This window comes from Eublepharis macularius, chromosome 3 (assembly GCF_028583425.1).
Source record: "Eublepharis macularius isolate TG4126 chromosome 3, MPM_Emac_v1.0, whole genome shotgun sequence".
Lineage (NCBI taxonomy): Eukaryota > Metazoa > Chordata > Lepidosauria > Squamata > Eublepharidae > Eublepharis > Eublepharis macularius.
In genome coordinates, this window is record NC_072792.1 from 160857171 (window position 1) to 160881858 (window position 24688).

Consider the following 24688-nt stretch of genomic DNA (forward strand, 5'->3'; position numbering starts at 1 on the left):
CTGAAAGTACTTTCTTATTGGTCCTTTCCAACTGAAAGGCAGGAATGGCTGCTTGCATCATTTCCCTGCAATCCCCTAACCATTTGCTCTGCCTGCGGAAGCACTCTTCTCTGTGTCCTTTCTTAATTTAATTCCCTCTCTACTCCTTAGTATAGGAATAACAGATTAATTAGATTGTATTTTAATTGGGAACTTTTATATTAAGTTTAGGTTTCTTTGGGGGTGTATCAGGCATAAGGATAAGGTTTGTTAGATAGATACAGATAGATTTAGATAAAACGTTCTGTCTCTGTATGTGAGGTTTTCATTATTTTTGTCTGTGTTCTGCTCTAGCAAAAGCAGGGACTGTAGCTTTTTGAAGATAGTCTGCCAGCAGTATGAAACAATGGCATAAGAAAGGAAGTTGGTGCTTGGAGAAGGAAGAATGACATCAGTGGGGGAAGGGGCTTAGGTTACAGCAGCCCTTCCTTTATGAGCTTCGTTGGGAACCATCTCTGAGAGCCTTCCAGAAACTGGAGAAGACTAGTTTTGTTTGAGAGAAATTTCAAGCAGATGCCATTAATCTGTTTCCTGGAGGGATTTGTATGCCTGAATGTTATTTATTCTAATCATACTTCACTGGGTTTTTATGTTTTGGGTGATTTTAAGGGTCCCCCCCCCCTTGTTGTTGTTCTTTATGTTTATCCCAGTTTTCTTTTACCAGGCAGTTTGTAGACTCGAGATGATCATAGGTTAAGTACTATGTGATTCTGATCAGTTTTAAAGGGATTATATTCTGACAAAAAGATTGGGAAAGTTTAAAAAAACGAAAAGGGTATTTTAATATATAAAACCAGGCTTTAACACATACGCTAAATTTGTAGAGGAAGATGGTAGCGGAGTAATTTTTGTTCCTTCCATGTGGGCTGTGCTTTCCTTACAGGATCCATGGCAAACTAACAGCCAGCAGCCATGGCATGAGGATATATTTATTCAGTACATCCAACTTTTGATGGGAGGCCTTTAGGAACAGGGTGTTACTTGTTTTAAGTTTTAGTCAAAATGATAGAGGTGACAAGAGTCCCATTCTGCACAGCAATTTGATCAATAATCCTCAAAAAACAGAACTGTCCTGCTGAATTTGACCAAAAATCTCCATCTGGCCCTGACGGCATCACATTTCCAAAAGGAGATGGTTAGACTGATGCCTCTGAGAACTCACGAGGCGGCTCTGAAGGGAAAGGTCCTCACTAGACATGGGCATGAACCGCATTATGAACCAAAAAACCCCACGAACTGCCTGATTGTCTGTTTGTGAACCGGCGGTTCCTGAGGGTCCATGGCCAACGAATTAGTGTTTGTTGGAAGACCAGTTCATTGCGTTCACTCGTGGTTCGTGAAGTCAGACAGTCAGGCACCATCAATCAATTCACTTGGAAATGGAGCTGGGAGAATGCCTGAACTCTGTCTGCACTCCTTATGTCGCCCTGGAAACTCAAATTGAAGCCCAGCTTACCTTGATCGGCAGGTCTTCCTTCCAACCACGGAGCTGCAAATTGGTTACAATTGGTTACATGGGAGAAGACACCAGGGGGGAGGGAGGGGGAAGGGGGGTGTTCTGTAGCTATGGGCACTCCAATCTCATCCCTGCAAACCCTGATAGGCAGTTCTGACGGCCAACCCCTTGTACACTGGGCCATTGTCAACTGGTGGCTCTAATTGTATCGAGTGGGAGTTTCCTGGGGGCCTCAGATTGGAGAGGGTATAACTCCAAGATCCCTATTGCAATCTTGACCAAACTTGGGTGCTGGCTGGAGGAGAGCCTGCTAAACACTCCCTCGGAATATGGGCTCTCTAAGTGCAACGGGGGCCGTTCCGACACCCACAAACCGCAAACCGGTTCGGTAATGGGAAATTTTCATTTCGGTTCATTTGTTCAGGTTCGTTGGTGGCACCAAACCACGAACTGTAGGTTTATTGATTTTTTTGGGTTTGTGCCTATGTCTAGTCTTCACTATTATTTCCTCCAGCAGGTGGTATACTGCCTGGGAACATGGAAGTTCCATTTCACTTCCATAGCTAATAAATACCTCTTTCCATTTCTGGTCTGCATTGGGGCATTTTACTAGGTGCAGCCCAAACAGGGAAAATTGTTTGATGATACTTCCCTAAATGGCATTCGCTTGATTTGCTCTGATGGGTCAGTCGTCACATCGGCAGTGGGAAAGTGAGTACTTTATTATTGTTTCAAAAGGTATTTTCCGATAATATATCTTCTCCAAATGCTCCCCCACCACCAGTGTGGAAGAAAAGAAAGAAGAATGGTGTTTTATTCTGAATCCTGACTGAAGGCCAAACCAGAAGAAACAGAGATCCAGGGTGTAATATTTCATCTTTCTAAACTTTTTTCAATACCCAGCACAGATTGCTATTACTATACATTTCCCTGATTATTCATAGGGGGGGCGGGTTATTGGGACAATATCATGCATATATAAAAACACATGAAGAACCCTGCAAGATCAGACCAGTAGTCCATGTGGTTGAGCATCCCAGTTCATGCAGTGGACATCAAATTGCTATGGAGGACAAACAAACAGGTCACAGAAGCTGAGGCCTTCCCTGTCTATATTTAGAGGCTTACTGCCTCTTTCCTTTTCTCAACACGGCTAATAATCATTTATGGACCTATCCTCCATGAATTTGTCTAATTCTCTCTTAAAGCTTTCTAGACTTATGGCTATCACTACATCTACTGGTAGTGAATCCCAAAACCAAGCAAAGAAATATTTCCCTTTGTCTGTCCTGAATCTACTGCCCATCACCTTTGTTGGATACCCCTAAAATCATGGGTGAGGGAGGAAAAGTTCTCTCTGTCCTTTTTTTTTTTTTCCGGCCAAGCATAATTTTATAAATCTCTATCATGTGAATCCTTGGCTATCTTTTTTTCTACACCTAATAGTCCCAGAGTCTTCAGCCTTTCGTCATAGGTAAGGAGCTCCATCCACTTAAATGTATTGGTTGCCCTCTTCCGTAACTTTTCCAGCTCTGCAATATCCTTTCTGAGATACAACAAGCAGAACTATACACAGTATTCAAAATGCAGGTGCACAATTGCTCTATACAAGGACATTACAATGATGACTATTGTATTTTCAAGCCCTTTCCTAATAATCTCCAACATGGAGTTTGCCTTTTTCACTGCTGCTGCATGCTGAGTTGATATTTTCATCAAGCTTTTCACTATACCCATGATCTCTTTTCAGTCTCAGTGTCAGCCAGTTCAGATCCCATCGCCATATATTTGAAGTTTGGATTTTTTGTTCCAGTGTGCACCACCTTAGAGCCAAGCTAAAAGTGACTTCCTTTACGTGGAGAACACTTAATTGTTCTTGCAAGTTTACCTGGGAAGTGAAGTCCAAGTGTCCTTCCCCTCTGTGTTAGAATCGCTAGCTGAAGAGCCAGAGAAAGCCAGCAGCAGCAGCAGCGTTTGCAAACTGTTCCTCCAGTCACAAGCCTGCTGGACAAGAGGGCTCCCAATGATCATTTGGGGGTGGGCAGCTGCTACTTTTTCCCAGGGCATCCTGAGGGCTGCCTGCTCCTGGGGAGCTGCTCTGGAGAATGAAGCTCCAGCTGCAGTGACAGCGGAAGGATCTGCTGCTACTCTAACATGCCCTCATTCCAGTTTTTCTCCAGGAACTCAGGAGCAGGGGAAGGGCATGTTAGAGCAGCAGCAGATCCCTCTGCTGTTGCTGCAGCCAGAGCTTCCCCAACGCGGTGGCTTTCTCCAGAGCAGCTCCCCGGGAGCAGGCAGCCCAGAGGACGCCCTGGGAGAAAGTAGCAGCTGCCCGCCCCCAAACGATCATTGGGAGCCCTCTTGTCCCACAGGCTTGTGACTGGAGGAACGATTTGCAAAAGCTGCTGCTACTGCCGACTTTCTGTGGCTCTTCAGCCAGTGATTCTAACAGAGAGGGGAAGGACACTTGGACTTCACTTCTCAGGTAAACTTGCGAGAACAATCAAGTGTTCTCCACATGAAGGAATTCACTTGTAGCTTGGCTCTCAGTCTTAATGAGACTGAATTGGGCTCTGTTGCATGTGTGTTTGGGTGTTTGCTGAAAGGTGTTGATGGAGAATGCCCTCTAGTCATAGCTGAATTATGACAACCCCTGACGGGGTTTTCCTGGCAAGAGACTAACAGAGGTGGTTTGCCATTGCCTGCCTCTGCAATCCTGGCCTTCATTGGAGGTCTCCCATCTGATTACTAACCAAGGCCGACCCTGCTTAGCTTCTGAGACCTGATGAGATCAGGCTCACCTGTGCTATTCAGGTCAGGGCTTGCAAAGAGGAGCAAGAGGTTTTCCCTTCCATTAGCTGAGTCCTGCAGGCTGGAAGTAGGGGCGTGCATGGGGGGAAAATTCAGTTTTCCCACTTCGGGTTTACCCGAAGCATGAAAATGATTTGTAATACCCCAAAAGGGTATTGGCGCTTCGGCAATTTAAATTGCTTCAGTATGCTCCGTAAATCATACTGAAGTGAGGAAGCTGTCTCCCAGCCCCTAGCCCCCTCTTAGTCTCCCTGTCCTTGCCATCCCCACCCCACCCCACTTACCTGGCCGTAGACCCAAGGAAGAAGACCAGATAGGTGGCAGGAAAGGCTGGAACCAGTGCTTCTGCAACCCATGCTACCTCCTCCACCATTGCAGCTGGGCAGCGAGGAAGGCCAGAAGCAGTGTATCTGTGGCTCATGCTGCCTCCTCCGCAGCTGCAGCAGCCAACTGGGTGGTGGGAAAGGCTGAAGCAGGCACTTCTGTGGCTCATGCCTCCTCCTCCGCTGCTGCAATGGCCAGCTGGGTGGCAGTGAAGGCCAGAGTAGGTGCCTCTATGGCCCACACTGCCTTCTCCACCACTGCAACAGCCAGCTGGATGGCAGGGAAGGTCAGAGTCTCTGCCTCTGCTACCCATGCTGTCTCCTCCATTGCCGCCAGGGAAGCACAGGTAAGTGGGATGGTGGGAGGGAGCTCTTTAAACTTTAACTGGCCCATGGGGGGCATTCCTCCGTGGGCCAGTTGAAGCCTGGGAAAGTCCCTGAAGCTTCCTAAAGCCACCCGAATCATTTCAGGAACCTTTGATTTACAGATTGGGTCCAATTCAGGCATTTTTCCTGAAGCGCACACCCCCACTGGTGGGTGCACTTTCTCATTCTGTGCTTTGTGGCTGAGAGAGGCTGGCCTCTCCATCTGATTGGGAGGAAGCTGCTAGCAGCCCATGCAACCCAGTTGTCCTATGTGTGGAAAGGCTTTCCCTGGTTTCCATGGGGGGAAGGAGGGAGGGAGGGAGGAAAGAAAGAAAAAAAGAAAGAGCAAAACTGTTTCATCTCATGCCCACTCAGTGACCTCTGTGGTAGCACTGAGAGTATCATCAGCCCCAACAAGCACTGAGGCCTCCAAAGGCTACTGCAGCGGCTGTTGCATGCTGCTGAGCTGAGGAGACGTGATCAGCTCCTCAGCTGCTGGAGGAATTGCAGCATGTCTTGCATGGTGCTGGTTTTCTCTAGGCTATGCCACGAATTGCCTCATTCTTAATCCAGTTCCTGTAATGAAGTCCCATAACATTTTCTGTTCTAATTTGTCTAAGCAAGAAAACCACCTGGTATAAGTATAAGAGAACCAGAATACCTTGGGTAGATATCACCATAGCATGGAACAGATTTCTGTCCCACTAGGCTTTCTTTTAACACTATATTAGTCAAAAAAGAAAAAAAGATACCACTGCTGCTGACATATGTGCATAAATAGCTATAGAAAGGGACAAAGTGCAAAGGATATTTTGAAGTACCATCTATTGGCATCAAATTTGCTGCTTGATGACAATGGGGTTCCCAAAAAACTAGTAATGTATCTTCTGTTGGCTGAGCTTAGGGTTGACAGGTCCCCTTACCCTCCTGGCAGGAGGTGGGGGTTGGGGGGGAAGACCTGGCCTTTACTTCCTTCTTGCATTCACAGCAGGCTGAATCGGCTTGTGGTGAAGCACAGAGTTGCTCCCTGGGTGGCGCAATGATGTCAGTGATGTTGTTGTGCCACCCTGGAAGCATGCCTGGGAGGCCCGTTCCCATGCCTTCCTCCCCTACTGGCCAGGTAAGTGGAGGTGGGAGTGGAGGGTGAAAGCGGGGGATCCCCTGCACCACCGAAGGAATAAAATCCCAAGCGGACCTTGAGAAGCAACTGGAGCTGTTAGATTATTGCTTTCTACAATGTGACATTATGGAAGCTGCTGTTGTTATAGATTTTATGCCATATGTTAGCCTACTGAGAACAAAAGATATGGAAATATTTAAAAGTATTTTTTTGATAAACTTCGTGCACATGCAAACGCAGTATCAAAGTGCAGAGAGGGTAGACTGTGTGTTTGATAGCTACAGTGAGCATTCCTTTAAAGAGGGAGAAACAGAATGACGGAAGATGGCTGATCCAATCAAACTGATGAAGAAAGAATATGATATTCCTATTCCTGTTCAGATGGATGGGTTCTGGTCTTCCTATAAAAACAAAGAGATGATCTAATTGGCTGCTAGTAATTATTTTATTGACAATGCGAAAATGATGTCCATGACTAGGACATTAAGTGGAATTATGACAGGAGCCATTGATAACAGAAATACACTTATAGCTGACATCCACTCTCAACTTCAGATCTCTGTTGAAACAGCTAGAATGATAGATGCTAGAATGGTTCCACCCCATTCAGTCAGGAATAAAATGTCTCACAGTATTGTCAAATGACACCAGTGTAATTATACTCCTCCTTTGATATATATTTGAACTATTCACAAAAGGTATGGAAGAAATGTGGATAAAAGTAGGAGTGGGAGACAAAGTGTGCTACATACCTCTTCACAAACTTGCAAAGCACCTTGGAACTCCAATCTGCAGTATTCTAATTAAGGCAAATATCCTTATAGGCTGAGATGTCACAAGTAAGGTAGTAACAAAGCCAATGGCCTTGAAAGCAGTACAAGAAAAGTTTCCACTTCAGGAAACACTTGACAAAGCAGAGGAATATTTTGTTAAGGTCTTACATCCATCTACAATGCATAATATGTTTAACAATCTTCGATATTTACGGCACATGTACCAACACATATGAGAAATTCTGCCTTCATCTTTCTCAATTAGACATGGACATTTGAGAGGATACTTTTTTATTCTTCAGGAATGCTTAAATCTTTGGTGGATGCTTTACTTATGAAGCTCTACAACCAACAGACTTTAGGTGGCACAAAACAACAAGTGGTATGCTAAAGCCTGAACTATGTCTTAACAGGATGTCTTCTGAACAACTTGTGCAGTGCACATGCACAACTTGCGTTATTAGCAGATGCAAATGTCATTTAAATATGTCATTTAAAGTATGTGGCTTGCACAAATTATAAATGTGGAGAACAATATAAAGGATTATGTAAAAAACCAAGAATTATTGTCACACTCGTATTCATTTTGCCTTGGTAATTTATGTGTAAGAAAGATATGAGGAGTGTTTACATATACCAAATGTAACACTGTAGAAAAGAAGGAGGGTGCATCAAGGCAAAATGAAGAAAAAAAGGCAAATGGTGCAAGGGAAGAGTCTTTAGGCTTTTCACAACAGCTTCATCAGGGGGATCTATCAAGAATACAAAATATAAAGTCATAATACAACATCTTAAGAATCAATACAACATATTTATAAACTGTAGTTAAAACTAGAGATGGGCACGAACCAAAATGCGAACCAAAATTAAGCACAAACCAGGCTGGTTCGTGGTTCACGAACCAGCGGTTCATCAGATCCCATTTCTGACAAACCACCACGAACTTTAGGCTGGTTCATTTGGTTTGGTTTTTGGTTCGTCACTGCAGACAGCCTGGTGCCAATCAATCAGTTTCCTAGGCAGCAGGGGATGGACTTCCTGCAGACCTTCTGCTGACCCGGAAGTGATGATTTTCTGGATGTGACATTTTCACGAACCAGTTTGTGAACCTGGGGCAGGTTCATGAAAGTTCATGGTTCATGGTTTGTGAAATTTGACGAACCATGAACCGCATGGTTCAGGTTTTTTTCCAGTTCATGCCCATCTCTAGTTAAAACACAGGACAATTTCGCAGAGCATGTATAGAGTGCAATTCATAATAAATATTTATTACATTAAATATTAATATATTATTGTAATATACACTCCATGTTTCCTAATTACAAAAATGATTATTGCTATAAATTGTGTATGAATAAATATACAAAATGTTACTGACCTTCCAAATTCCTTTTAGTATCACTCCCATGTACACACGACAGCAGAGTGGACTGTCTGGGCTTGCCTAGGCTCTTATCTAAATAAGCGTTTGCCAAGAAATGTTCTCATTTAATCCATTAGGGTACAGTGTGTTGAGTTTTAAAATCCACTCAGCCTCCTTTCTTAACAGAATTTTATCTTCTTGTTTGTTACATTTAAATATTACCCCAAATAAAAAGTTTGTAGGACTCTTTACTTGCACCATTTGCTTCCCTCCCCCACTTCGTTTTCAATAACCGTGACAAATTCTTCATGTTGTGTACTTTACAATTTCTTTGTAATAATAAATATTTTGCCATTTTATGTTCAATTTTTACAACAACTTTTATTTAATAAATAATATGAAACTCGTGTAGGATGATATCTGACATCCATATGAATTTTAGGAGCATATAATTGAATTCTTAGGAAACCTCCCCACCTCATACATATATTTGGCCACCAGAATGACATCTGTATATATTAAGGAGGAAAAGTAGGTACAGTTAAAATTTGGTGGCAGCCATTTTGAACAATGGGGCCTTGAAAAATCTGTTCCAGGCTATGGTGGCATCTACCCAAATTTTTCTAGTTCTCTTATATCTATACCAAATCAGAACAGAAATGTTATGGGACTTCATTACATGGACAGGAGGACAATCTGGCTGGCTAACCAGTTCAACCCTTTTGTGGGGGGCTCATTTTAAATTCAGGGCCATTTGCTTTTAGGTACTGCCTTCACTTTTTAGGGGAGTTGTCTTATATTCAGTCATCTTTATTTTGAGTTAAATATGGTAGCACCTGGAGGATATTTACCTCACCAAAGAAATATATTAAAGGGGAACAAACATACCTATGCTGTAGAAATTATTGTTTTTAGATGTTTTTTTTAAAATTCATGAACATTTGTTAGTTATCTAATGGCTTACACTCAAAACATAATTTTTGTTGTTTCATTTTTTTTAAAAAAAATATAGCAATGTAAAATAATTGTGCTGTTGTGAACTATTCAATATGCAAAAGGAAAGAGGTAAATCTGCACAAAAGAAATACTTTGCTTCATGTCAAAGTGTGTTTTCGATTTCTATGTTTTAGTACTGTGAAAGACAATGATGTCTGTCAGTACAAACCATGAGATATATGGATAATTTGCCTGGTGGTTTGTAATATACTCCCTAATTTAATATATGAATGTTTTTTTCAGAGGTCTATTAGAAGGTTAAAGGAGTTCAGGGCCAAAACTTAGTAAGAGCAGGACTGCCACATTTCACCTCCCCACCTTTCCCATGCTTTTAACAGCAACCTGATTTGCAGGAATGAGCAGATGAGTTTTTACAATTTGGAAACAATTGCTATGTGTGGCAATCATACCCCCAACATAGGTTTATTTAACACCGCCCCCCCCATGGTTACTGTTAAAAGAATGTAGGCAAGCAGAAGACAATTGTTCACTGATAGAGTACATAAAATCTACAAACAATTCTTTTCTTGTTCTGAAAGGCGTGGTTCCTGGTCTGATGGACATTTTTGCCAGTCTGGCTTTCTGAATTCCTTCTCGCTCCGAGTGTCAGCACCCACACTGTGGGACAATAAAGGAGCCAACAATATCAAGTTTAAGTGCACAGATGGAACCACAGTAGAAGGAAATGGGCATGAATGGGGAGACTATGGCTCATGGAGTAAGTCCTGCAAAGATGGCGGCATTTGTGGGATCCTGACAAAGGTGGAGGTACCCAAGAGACTGGCTAGACTGGATGGCACTGGGCTCAATGACGCCAAGTTTTTCTGTTGCACTTAAGCATTGGCAGCTGCTCACCTTATGGGTCTTCTGTGTGCTGGTATTCATTTTTGTCTATAAAAGTTTATTTTGAATTCAGCTAACTCAATTACTTTCAACTCCACTATAGTTTTAGTTAATTAGGCCCCAATTTAGTCATAATTTAAAACAATAAGTTGGGTTTTATAATAATTTCAGTACAATACATGAAATTTGATCAAGGATTATTGTTTATGGCTCGAGGGCAAAGGTACATATAGGACTGGTATCTGGGGTCTGTAATGACCGCTGTCTTAGTCCTATGAGTTCTTCTAGACCTCAGATATCTTACACATGTCCCTCTTTCCCCCTGGATGCATGAAAGAATGAAACACTGATTAGTATCTCATTATCAACTTCTACAACTATGATATTAAATGAGAATTTTATTTATAATGGAGTCATTTAGCACCCCCTCAACCCCCACAGTACTTTAGACATGCAGCATTCCATATTCACCATTTGATTTAATTAGTTAACATTGACTCCAACATCACATTAATGAATTCGTGCTATAAAAACACAATGAAAGGGCTGAAATTCCAATAGACCCCCCATTTTATGGCATGACATATATGGTGTTGGTTCCACCAAATGTTAGGAGGCTCAAGCCAAAGATGCTTCAGTGATAGAGGCAGGTGATGCCAAAGAGGTGCTCTTAGCAGGTACAAAGGTGATGCTTCCTGGAACAACTCATTGTCCAGCAAAGTGGAGGAAAACTAGAGCAGGACCTCTGGATTGGAAAGAAGCAAGTGGACAGGAAAAGGAAACATTTCAGCAGCTACTATGGTGCCCACAGGGATCCTGTTGATGGTCACTCTTCCTATGTATTTTTTAATGAGAGCCAGTTTGGTGTAGTGGTTAAGAGTGTGGGCCTCTAATCTGGAGAACCAGGTTTGATTCCCCACTCCTCCACTTGAAGCCAGCTGGGTGACCTTGGGTCAGTCACAGCTCTTCCAGAGCTCTCTCAGCCCCACCCACCTCACAGTGTGTTTCGTTGTGGGGATAATAATGACATACTTTGTAAACCACTCTGAGTGGGTGTTAAGTTGTCCTGAAGGGCAGTATATAAATGAATGTTATTATTATCATTATTATTATTAATGCTCTTCTCTGTTTAAAATTGCCTTGGAAAACTAGGTTAGAGGAATAATGTCAAATACAGAATTTTAAGGATTGGAACAGCCAATAATTTCACATAGAATCAAGACACCAAAGCAGTGATTTTCAAAGACATATGGGTTTATTTTTTTATTAATAAGCCCATTTCAGAAAGACGTGTAAAGACCAGTAGCATTGGAAGGCTTTATATACCCTTCAGCCCTAATTTTTTACAGAATAATTGTTGTTTGTTTACAGAATATAAGATCAATGGTTAATACAAATAATTCTTCAGAAGTACATCCCTCAGGATACATGGCACTCAGCAAGCCTGATTGACAGGACAATCAGATCTCACTGTGATATAAACATGTTAAATGTCTGGAGCCCCACTTTAGTTATGGGTATAGAACCTTCCTAGGAGACTACTTCTTCCAAGGCTAATACTTGATTGCAAATTAAAAAAAAGAGAAATTGATGACATTCTCTCCTCACTGTAGAGCTAACTTAACCTGCAGCTTAATCTGAGAGAAGGAATTTGCCCAGCAAGGTAAACTTTGCCTCCTGTGTAAGAGTTCAGCTTCAATAGAGCTCATATAGGTGAGGTTTTCCATACTGACATTGTCTTAAACTAAGGAAAGCCACAGGACATTATTTTGTCCATATTTCTCTCTTTTGGGGTTAACTTGTTCAAAACTTTGTTAATGGGAGTTGCTAGAATTCTCATTCTTCAGGGTACAGTTCCCTATCTAGACTCTGCATTGATGGGGGCATCTTGCTTGTAATACACCTGCATGTGAACGCCTGAGCAACTTCCTAACTCTCCCATTGAAATAAGTGGGTTTGCAAAGTCCATAACTTTGGCTGGAATGCAGCCAGCATCTTTTACTATCCTGCAGGAATAATTGCACTGGCCTTGTATCTGTAACAAATTCTTATCTTAAAATTAACTTTTGCTTTATAGTATTGAAGGAATAAATTAAACTTTTTTTTCTCTTGTGCATCTGAAATAAATTGCAGACTAAAATTAATTCTTTTTGACTTTTAATAGTAATTATTATCTATCTATACATTGTGCTGTTATACACATTGAGTTAAACAGTTTAGTATTTCCAGTTCAATTTAGGAAGCCTTGTTCTAAGAACCAAGGGCGTCACAATGAATACAGGACACACTTTAAATTGAAATTACTATTCCTAGTTCCACCCCTTATCTGGAAAAAGTGATATTATTATGCTTTATACTCCAAAACATGTACTAAAATATACTTACTCAAAAGTATTATTAATAAAAAGTGGTATCTGAATTTGTTCCATGGGGAAAATATAAATGTTTAAATGAAGGGGTTTCAGTTTTTAAAAACAAATTCTAAATTATTTTGGCCATAGTATAGCTTGAAATGTATTATACATTGATTCGAAGCTTGGGATGTATTTGTTCCTATGGTTTCTGATTCACTCATCTATCTTAATTATTTCATGAGATGTATATAAAAGAAAGTGAAAAAGTAAGAAGGGGACAAGGGTGGGGAATTTTCATGGGGGAGTGATTTGGGGAGGGATTTTTTTCAGTGTTATAGAACATATTTTCCTGAGCATTTTGGTATAAGAGATATTTTTGTTTGAGGTTAAGATGAACCAGATTATCTGGTTTAAAAGGCAAGCTGAAGAATTCTGCATGAGCTGGAACCTCCAAACCATATTTATGGGTATCCCATGCAGAGCAAATTTCAGAACACACCAAGGAATGAGTGACAGTAGTCAGTCCCTCAAGGCCTAGCAACTACCTAAGTTGATTTTTAGTTGTAGATATTGGGAGGTCCTATAGGGCTTTTACTTTTCATTGTACAGGCCATAGTTCTCCTACCTCACACCATGTGTCCTAGGTACTGGATCTGGCTGTTGCAAATTTTCTCTTGTTTAGGTAAAGTTCAGAGTCCTGGGCAGCCCTGCCCCCTAAACCTCCTTTATGTGCACTATATGGTCTGCCCAGGAACAGCTAAAGATAGGACCATTATATGCCAGGGCAAATTCCTGAGTCAGGCTCAAGAACTTATCCAATATTTGCTCGAAAATCATCACTGCCTTGTGCAGATCTCTTTTCCTTGGCCTTCAAGAAATTGACGTGGAACCATTTGGCTTGCACCTTGGTACAGCTCACTCACTCCTTGTAGTTGGTGGTAAGTTGGTAGTCTATCATAGCACAGGAGCCTGCTGAGAGGTCCCCTCCCCTTGTGCCTACCACATTCCTGCGATCTCTGCAGAAGGAAGATGGAATCATTTGCTGCAAAGATAAGAGCATAAGAATATAAGTAGAGCCCTGCTGGATCAGACCTGTGGTCCATCTAGTCCAGCATCCTGTCTCACATAGAGGCCAAGCAGTTACTTTGGTGGACCAAAAAGCAGGGCCTAGAGGCCCTCCCTTGATGTTGCCTCCTGGCACTGGTATTCAGAGGTTTACTGCCTCTGAGAGCAAAACTACAAGTGACACCTGACACAGGTTGGACACTTGTCAGCTTCCCTCAAGTTTTGATGGGAAATGTAGGCAGCTTGGCGGAATGTTGGACAAGTGACAGTTGAAAAGTCCATTGGACAGCAGTCAGAGAGCCAAGTTGCAAGACCAGGATGCCTACATTTCCCATCAAAACTTGAGGGAAGCTGACAAGTGTCCAACTTGTGTCAGGTGTCACTTGTAGTTTGGCTCTTAATGTGAAAGTTCCCTTTAGTTAACATCACTAGTTACCATCACTAGAATAGGTCTATCAGTGGCTATTCTCCATGAATCAGTCTAATTCACTTTTAAAGCTTTCTATGGTGATCACTACATCCTCTGGCAGCTAATTCAACCTTATAATTACTCATTGTATAAAGAAGTATTACCTTTTATCTGTCCTGATTCTGCCGCCCACCAACTTTGTTGAATACTCTCAAGTTTTAGTATTATGAGAGAGGAAGAAAAAGTTCCCTCAGTCCACTCTCTCTACATTAATTTTATAAATTTCTATCATGCCCCCCTTTAGTCATCTCTTTTCTAAACTGAAAAATCCCAGACTCTTTAGCTTTTCCTCATAGTAAAGATGCTCCAATCCCTAAATCATCTTGGTTGCTCTCTTCTGTTCTTTTTCTAGCTCTGTGATGTCCTTTTTGAGATATGGTGACCAAAACTGCACACAGTATTCCAAATGAGGCCACATCAGAGGGCCAAGCTACACATGACGAATGACACTTGAATGGCAAGTGTATTTCTCCCTGTTCACTTGTCCTCCACTCAATCCACTTGCCGTTCAAGTGTCATTTGTCATGTGTAGCTTGGCCCAAAGATCTGTAAAGGGGCATTATACTATTGGCTGTTTTATTTTCAACCCATTTTAATAATCCCCTGCACAGAGTTTTTCTGTTTCACTGCTGTGTCTGGGTTGACACTTACATTAAGCTGTCTAGTCTTAGCAACTTCAGACCCTTCAGCATGTATTTGAAGCTGGGATTTTTTTGTTCATGTGGTCATGAGATTGAACCAGATAAAGATAGCCATGTGGCAGACCAAGTGTTGCAAAGGGCTGGCTGTCAAGAACACATCTTGCCTATTTTAAAACACCTTCATGGGTTGCCATTTTATTTCCAAGTTCAGTTCAAGGTGCTGGTTATGACCTTGAAAGCCATTTGTGATATATGACTTCCATGTATCTTCAAATATATGACTTCCATATATCTGAAGGATCATCTCTCCCTATATGTCCTTGTGCACCAGCTGCGACCTTCAGGCTTCCACCTACAGGCTGTTCCCCACTTGGGGTGGTGTGCCTGGCATCACAGAGGGTTCATGCTTTTTTGGTGGTTGTAGGCCACTTTGGTTCTCCATTGGCTCCTACCTGGTGGAACTCCCTGCCGAATAAGTTCTGTACCCTGAGAGACCTAATGCAGCTCCACAGGGCTGAAATGTAAAGCTGAGATGTTCTGTCATAGGAAACTTTCTGAAGAAATATTGTTGCTGTAACTAGATTACTAAGTAAAACACCTCTCACTGTTAAGAACCAAGAATATATGAAAATAAACTTCAAGGATACTATTTTGCCTACTTCTCACAGTGTATTCTGAAATACCAATAACATTTTAACTCTGCACTTCCATCCCCTGACTCTGTGGGTTATGTGCCGTCAAGTCACCACCAACCTATGATGATCCTATGAATGAAAGACCTCCAAAACGTCCTATCATTAACAGACCTGCTCAGATCCTGCAAGCTGGAGAACGTGGCTTCTTTTATTGAGTCAAGCCATCTTGATTTAGGTCTTCCTCTTTTCCTACTGCCATCCCCTGACTACAGTCACTCAATCTTTGCCTCTTAAATGAAGTTATTTCTTTTGAATGCTATGAAGTTTCTAGTGCCATTTCCAAGGACAAAAAGAAGAGGACCCCTGCTTTTCCCCATAAAGTTCCCGTTGTAGGCTAAAAACTAAAATTATATCTGCATGTCAATCTTCCTAAACCACAAATATTAACATTCTACTTGCTCAGGGAATCTGAATTTTGATGGAAAAATTTGCCTCACAGTGGGGAGAGTGAAGGGGGGGGAGTCAGTCATAGTTACAAACCCTGTTAATCAAAGCTTGTGTTCTCCCTTTTGACTGATTGTGGGCAATGAGGTTTAAAAAAAAGAAGAAGCCAGAGTGTGGGACAGGACAGCCTAGCACACTGGGCATTTGCCTCAGAATCATCCTTTCTGCCCCTTCCCCATAGCCGCCACATAGTCACACACTTCCTGAACTCTCCTTCTGGAAGTGATGTCACATCCTCTCTGACATTTTAGGAATTTCTCCAGTTTCTATGGTCTGCTTGGGGAAGATCTCTAGATTGTTGCAGAGGATATGATGTCATATCTCCTAAAACTCCACCCTTCCCAGGCACTGTCCCCCACATTTCCCAGGATTTGCTGACATAGGGTAGGCAACCCAACATTGTCCCTATTATACAGCCTGCATATGATCACAGAGATTATAGGGAACTGTGACCCTGTAGGAGCCAAACTTGTGGGCCCAGTAGTTGGAGGGGGAGGGGAAGCCAACTGCTTTCTAAGTCACACTCAGCCTTGGGCTTCAGTCATACAGATGTGGCCAGAAGACTTTCTGCTAAAAGCTTACCCTTCCATGTGGGTGCAGAGTTTTGGAGGACTAAAATGCCAGAGAGGATTCTTCTTGGAACCTCCAAGAAAAGCCTCTCTGACCTGCCCTAGCCCAGGCGGTGGGCAAAGGGAAAGAATAAAACCTCCTGGCACAGGCAGGAGGCTCTATTAGGCTGACTTGAGCTGGAAGCTGAAGGAGCTGAGAGCTAGTTCCTTCAGGTGGTGGCCACTGGCCATGTGGATGGCTGACAGGCCGAAACTGGGACCACAAGGTATGAGAACTTCTCAATAAGCTGGAACTTTCTAAGATAGAGAACCTGCCTTAACAGAAGATCTAAGTTAGGCATGGACAAAGTGTTGGAAATACAATGTTTTGTGTACAGAGAAGGCAGAAGACTCAGGGCCAAGCTACAAGTGATGAATGACATTCATCACTTGTAGCTTGGCCCTCAGAATACCTGCAGGGGGCAGCAAATCTGACAGTTAGATAGACAGCAAAATAAGATCCTTCTTTTTCCCTCTCTTCTGTCCCTCTTGCATGTCTCCAGATTGGTATTCATAGGCTACTTCCTGCTTCCTCCCACACACACTCTCTCTCCCCCAGTTTAGTAAGGTAGTTAGTATCTATTCTATTGCCCTGCTTTCTATCAGAGTTGTAGTTCCTGAATAAACTCTCTTCATTCACTCCTTAATCAGACTCAAGATCATTCCTAAGATATACCAGAGCCTACACAAAGAAAGGGATGGAGGAATTGTGTTTTTACCCTTTTCTTTTTGAGTTCCCTTGCTTGCTTTGGTGCTGTGCTTAAAAGTGTGCGAACATTTCCTCCCTTTGTTAAAAATAAATGCTTTAAAATTCTTAAATGCCAGTAGTTGTTCTCTGTACCACATAGGATTCAACCATGCTATTTAATGCAGGTGCCATGGAACAGGGGTGGCCTGCAGGCAATTTGCTGATGCCCCAGTAGTGCACAAGTGCAATAAACAGTATCTGTGGCAACCAGGGACTGGATAGCAGGAGACTGGGCACAAGGCAGGGCTCAGAGTGGCAAGCCTGCCCAAGGGGGCAAGGAGCCTTGGCCCTCTCCATGAGCAGTTCCCAAATGGTGGCAGTGGGTACAAGAGAGAAGGAACAAAAGCCCCTCTGAGGGTTGGAGGGGGCACCATGTGGGTGGCACATGCCAGGCGGAGATGGACTTTGGTGGGTAACCACAGACACCCCAGAGGGCAAGAAGGGGCAATGTTCATAGGTCAATGGGGCTGTTCTGCCACACCATCCATAGTTTTGTAAATCTCTCTCCTGTCACTCTTAAGTGCCTCAACTTTTCTAAAGTAAAAAGTCTCTGCCCCGATTGCTTTACTATGTCCTCACAGCGATGGTGCTCAAATGTTGCGATCATTTTGTTTGTTCTTTTCTGAATCCTTTTCTATGTTGACAGATCCCTGTTCGCACTCAAAAATAGCCTCTCTTTAAACACCTTTATTTTCTTGTTGAAAATGAAAGAGATCTCTGTTTTTCTAGTTTATGCTGAACAGGAGAACATAATCTGGGGGAGTCATTCTTTTATCTATTCACACACATTTAAATCCACTGTGTCACTGCTAGGAAATTTAAGATCAGACTGTCAGTTTGTTGGCTGTGCAGGCTGTTGGATCTCTTTTCTCATGAAAGAATATTCACTCACCCTGCATTCTAGGCTGATTGTCCTAGGGTAGAGTTCCAGTACACCAATGCAAACCTTTAGAATGTTACAATTTGTGGAGGCTGCGATGGCACTTACAGCTCGTGAGGTGAAGGAGGTGGTGGCGAGGGGCACCAAGATGAGGTCTGTCTCTGTAGATCTAAAGATTTATCCTTCACTGCAAATTGACATTCCTGATGCTCTCAGTGAAAAAGACAAAGTGAAGTTCACAGTCCATACAAAGGCTGTATCACCAGCTTTTCAGGGAACAGAATTCTCTGTTACAAGACTACATGAAGATTTTGAGTGGCTTCATAAAATACTTAATGAAACAGAAGACTATGCAGGACTGATTATACCCCCAGCCCCTGCAAAGCCTGATTTTGATGGTCCTCAGGAGAAGATGCATAAACTTGGGGAAAGAGAACTGTCTATGACGAAAGAAGAATTTGCTAAAATGAAGCAAGAGCTAGAAGCTGAATACCTTGCAGTCTTCAAGAAAACAGTGTCATCACATGAAATCTTCCTTCAGCAAATTTCCTCCCACCCTGTTCTCCGCCAAGATTATAACTTCCATAACTTTCTTGAGTATGACCATGATCTAAGTGTTCGAAGAAAAAATGCACAGGAAATGTTTGGTGGTTTCTTTAAAAGTGTGTTGAAGAGTGCTAATGAAGTTTTGTTCTCTGTGGTTAAGGAGGTGGATAATTTCTTTGAGCAAGAGAAGATTTTCCTTATGATCTACTACAACAGAATTACAGATGCATATGCAAAGGCAGATAAAATGACGAGATCACATAAAAACATTGCAGATGACTACATCCACATTTCAGTGAGTATGAACAGCCTGGCTGTGGAAGATCCAACTATTATTAAAAAGAACATGTCGAAAATTGCCAAGATTTTTGAGAAACTCAGGAAACTAGAGAATCTTGTTTCTTCTGACAAAGATTTGAAACTCTCAGAGTTACTAAGATACTATATGCTCAATATAAAAGCAGCAAAGGATCTCCTATATAGACGTACACGGGCACTTGTGGACTATGAGAATTCAAACAAAGCTTTGGATAAAGCTCGGTTGAAAGGCAAAGATGTCAGACTGGCTGAAGCAAACCAGCAAGAGTGCTGTCAAAGATTTAAAAAACTTTCCGTCTCTGCCAAACAAGAACTGAACAATTTTAAACAGAAGCGGGTAGCAGCATTTCGTAAAAATCTAATTGAAATGACTGAACTGGAGATCAAGCATGCAAAGAACAATGTTTCTGTCTTGCGAAGCTACATTGATTTATTAAAGAACTAAAGACATTTTTAGTTATGTACGTGTGTGTGTGTGAGTACACACATTGAACATTAAACAGCTACATACAACCACCATATAATCTTTGACTTCCTTATGATGAAATACTTTGTTTGGCTAATTAATGTTTGGCGTTCAGTGATATAAACACTATAGTACATACAGGTTTGTCCAATTTACATATAACTTTAAGTATCCTTCAAGGCAAAGGAACTATATTGGTCTGATGTCTGCTAAACTGCTGTCACAGTTGAAACCCGGTTTCTGGAAAAGTTTTGCAACTGCAAGAAAGGTATAGAGTGAAAAGTATATTTGTTAAAGATGTAAACAGCTCAAGTTATATCAGCAAATTACTGAAGCATTTTTATATGGAAATATCTAAACATTCCATGTCAGAGATTTCTATTGCAAGAATGTTTTGGATTAAATATTTGTATGCTCTTGAACAATGCAAAATAAAAGTATCTAAACACTTTTTAAAAAGAATGTTACAATTTGTGTGCAATGAACTGGATATTCAGTTTGGTGACGATCAGATCTGTGTAAGAGCAAAGTGTCATGGTAGTGAATGTGCCCATGTACAATATGCTTGCCATTGGATTAATGAAGCATGCCACCTAACCAGGGTTTTTTTTTCTGGGAAAACAGATGGCGGAACTCTCAAGAGGAAAATGAAGAAGAAACACGCGGGATTCTTTGAAATCATATTATTTTCAAGCACTATTGCCGCATATTTTCAAGAGGAAACTCCATTCCCCTGAAAAAAAAGCCCTGCACCTAACTTCCTATCAAATAAGGTCCCAAGTCTGTGGCGCTGTTGTCATTTATCAATCTCCCTGTGGTGTAGAAACTTCAATATGCAGTTTAGCATTACTACTGCAATCCTCTTGTCCCTGTTTTGTTGTCTGTGGAACTACGAAATAACACTTTATGTATCAGAGTAGGAAATAAATGGAAATGGGGCTTATGGCGAACCACAGAGTTCTGCCCCACAGGCTATGTCAAAGGGTTTCAGTTGGAGATAATCTCTTTCTCCTCTTTTTCTCCTTTCTTCAAACTCTGTTCTCCATGCTTCATTCTCACATGGGGGATATCTTTGTTTTCTTGTATTCTTGCTTTCTTCTTCGATTAGGGATAAGTTATTTTATTTAAACTAGGGGTCAGCAACTCCTTGCTCTGGTTGTCAATCTTGTAGCATATTGTGCTTGCTGTACTGTTTTATGAAGCCCTGAGGCATTTGGCCCAGCTTTTCTCCTGCAACGATAAGTATTTTGAACACATAGTGTTTGACAGCAAATAATTCTTGTTTAGAAAAAAAAATCAGCTAGAAAAACAGGACCTAAAAACATACAGCATTTGGCTTAAAAATGGTTTTGTTAAGAGTCCAGAAAGTCAAACATTATACTTTTCCTCAAGCAATGTTTTGTGGACACTGTTCTAAATGTATGATGATTTGATACAGGCCTGAAACCCATCAACTTGAATTTATCGCAATTACATGAAGTGTTTGTTGGAAGTACCCAGCTAATAAAATTCCTTCCATAGATAAGTTATTTTTTTCACAAATTCTGTGATGAGGTCTAAAACTTCTAATGCAGCCCAGTGAGACAGGATACATTCATTTCATACTATGAACCTAGACTCTGCTAAAATTTTTGCTTTTGCTGTTCCTCTATCAATACTGCCACTTGGTTGGTTAACATATTTAACAGTGGCTGCAGCTGTGGGGAAATGTGTATGCCTTAAACACTGCTCTTTTGGTTTCTGTTACAAACCAATCAAACAGCTCACTCTCTTCTCCACCTGGGTAGCTGTGGCTGAGGCTTTGCTTCAACTAACAGGAAGACTTTGATCTCTTCCAAAGTTTTTGAAAGCAGATGCCCGGAAGAGTTTCAGTGGTTGCCTGGATTACCGTTGATTAAGGTGGTACACAATCACAGAGACAGGTGTGGTTTTTGAAGCATAGTTCAGAGAAGTTGTTAAGTAAACTGCCTTTGTTTGTAAAAGAGGTAGGGTTGTCAACTCAGGACTGCAAGATTCCTGAAGATGGGGATGGGGTGGGGTGGACACTAGACATGGGCATGAACAGGAAAAAAAACCCGAACAGGCTGTTCATTGCCAATGACGAACACGAACTGCTGAACGGAAACGAACATGTCCCATTAACGAACGTGTTTGTTGATCATTGATCGTCGGTGCCAGAGCAGCCCCCTTAGCACTTAGAGAGCCCATATTCACAGGGAATGTGCAGCAGGCTCTCCTCCAGCCATCACCCAAGTTTGCCAAAAAAGCCGTGATAGACTAACTAAGAAGATATTATATTCCAATTAAAGATTTACTAAGTGTTATACAAAGAGTCTCTAAGTGTAGGAAAAAATAATACATAGATTCAAATTTGGTCACATGTACAAATAAGGCAAAGCATTCAAAGTTTTTCAGAAATGAGTTCTGATGAACCACCGGTTTGCGAACCACGAACGGACCTGGTTCATCACAAACTTTGGTTCATATTTTGGTTTGTGCCCATCTCTAATCTGCAGCCTTTGATAAGTAGATCATGCCATCTTATTGAGGGATTTGGAGGCAGAAGTGGGTATCAAAGAATGTTCCTTGGACTGGTTTAAATCCTTTCTCATGAAAGAGACTTAAAGAGTCATTGTCAGAGACCACCTGTCTTCAGACTTAGAATTATTTTACAGTGTTCCACAGGGTGCAATCTTACCCCCATGTTATTCAACCTCTATGTAAAGCCTTTAGGAGAACTTATTCATAGCTATTAATATGCGGATGACACCCTACCCTATATCTCACTATCCAAATCACTGCAGGATGCAGTAGAGACCTTGGGTCGCTGCCTGGTAGCTGTAGTCAAATGGCTGAAAGTAATAAATTGAAATTGAACCCAGACAAGATGGAAGTGACGCTCAATGGAAAGGCAGACTCCTTTTTCCCGCTCCTTGTATCTGACGAAGGGAGCTCTGATTCTCAAAAGCATATACTTTTGAAATCTAGTTGGTCTTTAAGGTTCTAGTGGACCCAGATGTAACATTTTTTGAAAACAACAAAAATTTGTTTACATTGTGGCCTCATTTTACATCAAGATAATTACTGTGGTCCAAGATTACGGGACCACTTAATTCTCCCTCATCTGGGTTAGTTTGACTGGGGAATCTGGCTGTTTTACCTCTACTCCTTGCATTCCAGATTGCCGTGAAGACACTAGTAGAACTTGAGGACTCCATTGTAGTCAGGTCATCTCATGTTAATGTAACCTTGCATGAAAGCTTGTGTTATATTCCATGAGGTCACTCTAAATCCATACAAACAGAAATGGTTGCTGCTTGTGAGACATTCGTAGACATTCCAGAACAGTTAGCAAATATACAGAAAAAAATGGACCATCAGATAGGACAATCAGCAGTCTTCCTGATTTGATTAGCAAAGATAATCTCCTGCTGCACATTAGCATAGTCCAGAGAGTAGCTCTCAAACGTGCTATCTTTAACTTCAGTTCTAGCATCAGCTGGCCAGAAAGTCCCCCAAGTTAGAATATTAAAAGACCAGGTTTCAAACTGGCAAAATAGGTCCATTTTGACCCCCAAACCTGTCTTCCACCACCATACAACATGATTACTCTCACTCCTCAGGATAATATATGCTTTAACTTTGCACCTGTTCTTCATACATGCAATCTTCTCTCCTATGGGTTTGGTCCATCACTTTCTCACTCTTCCTTGGCAACCGACTCTGAACTCCTCCATCCCACAAGCCATCCCCTCAAGATTTCTCAGTACATTCCGCATCCCTTCCTATGATAATAATAACATTTGATTTATAAACCTTTCTTCAGGACAGTTTAGTGCCACACTCAGAGCAGTTTACAAAGTGTGTTATTATCTTCAAGACAATCACCCTATGAGGTGGATGGGGTTGAGAGAGCTCTGAGAAAGCTGTGACTGACCCTAGGTCACCCAGCTTGCTTCAAGTGGAAGAGCGGGAATCAAACCTGGTTCTCCAGATTAGAGCCCTGCAGCTCTTAACCACTGATACTCTGGCTCAGCCCATTTCCCTCCAGTTCCCCTTATCCTTCCTTCTATCTTCCTTTTTCAGACCAGCCGAAGTCCTCCCACTCTGTAATCTGCCCCATTTCTTTGGGTTCAGGTTTCTTTCTCTACCACTCTTTTGCTTGCTCCCTTCCCTACCCAGCTGAAGATTCTCTTTCCCTTTTGTGAGCTTGTTGTCTATCTTGTAAAGACCTTCTAGTTTTCAAGTATTTCTCAGGGATTCCTGAGGGAAAAAAGAGAGAAACAGGGTTGGTTTCAGGCTGAGAATGGTGAAATTCAGCCATCACTGTCTGTTCAGGAAGTAATCTCTATATTTTCTCGATTCGATATGATATACTGCAGGGAGTATAGCAGAGGATGTACTGTTAGATCATGACTGTTTTGAAAGCCAAGGTTTAAAGCATGTGTAGAAATATTGATCGAGGAGGAAAGTGGGAATGACCAAGTGTTGCAAATATTAAATGGCAGAAGGTAAAAAATAGCTTTGGAGGAAGGTGTCTACGATAAGAAGTACCTGGATACTTCTAGGGGAGAGTAACCTGGGTGCAAAGAATACAGGAAAAACCCAAGGATAGTCAGTAATTATTGCAGTAATCACATGGTATTTTAAGCAACACTTTAAAAGGGTAGGACTTCCTCATTTCTGGCAAATGAAAGGTTTTGCAGTATAGGAATAAGAGTTATATGAGGCAGACACTCCCCTTATCCTGAACATATCCACCTATGTAATTACTATCAAAAGAATGTCGCCAAGCTGAGAAAGATAGCCATTGGGTAAACCTCCCCACAAACCTTTATTTTCTCATTCTGAAAGTTATAGCCCCTAGTCTGCTGAAAAGTCATGCAAGACTGGCTTTCTGAAGTCATTCTGCCTTCGAGTGTCTAAATACCAAATGATTCTTGATGATACAGCAGCAAACAACATAACGTTAATGTGCACAGATGGAACTGTATTGGAAGGAAATGAACCTCAATGGGGAATATATAGCTTTTGGAGAAGGTTCTGCAAAAATTATGGTATTTGTGGGATCCAGATAAGGGGGTTTAAGCCAAAGTTTAATCATGTGGATGATTACACTAGACTTGAAAACGTAATGTTTTTCTGTTGCAATTAAATATTGGCAGATCATTTCTCCCCCTGCCCTCCCCCTGCCCCTGAGCTTCCAGAGGAAAACCCGAGCCAATCCGCTCTGGTCGGGTTTTCCTCTGGGAGCTCGGGGGCAGGAGGGAGGGCACGTCAGAGCAGCAGCAGCAGGGCCAGAAGGACAGACGGAAAAGAGTCAGTGAGGGGAGCCCAAAGCTGGCAGGTGGCTAGCAGCGGCAG

At 41.8% G+C, this 24688-nt stretch overlaps 1 protein-coding gene across 1 annotated transcript; it reads left to right on the forward strand.

Moving 5' to 3' along the window:
- The first annotated feature begins 18142 nt into the window (after positions 1-18142).
- Positions 18143-19303, forward strand: LOC129326357 (sorting nexin-5-like). The gene has a single exon (XM_054974513.1). The coding sequence runs from the start codon at positions 18143-18145 to the stop codon at positions 19301-19303; it is 1161 nt and encodes a 386-aa protein (XP_054830488.1).
- The last annotated feature ends 5385 nt before the right edge of the window (positions 19304-24688 follow it).

Excerpts from the sequence above, each read along its gene's own strand:
- LOC129326357 (XM_054974513.1), top strand. The coding sequence starts at position 18,143 with ATGAGGTCTGTCTCTGTAGATCTAAAGATTTATCCTTCACTGCAAATT.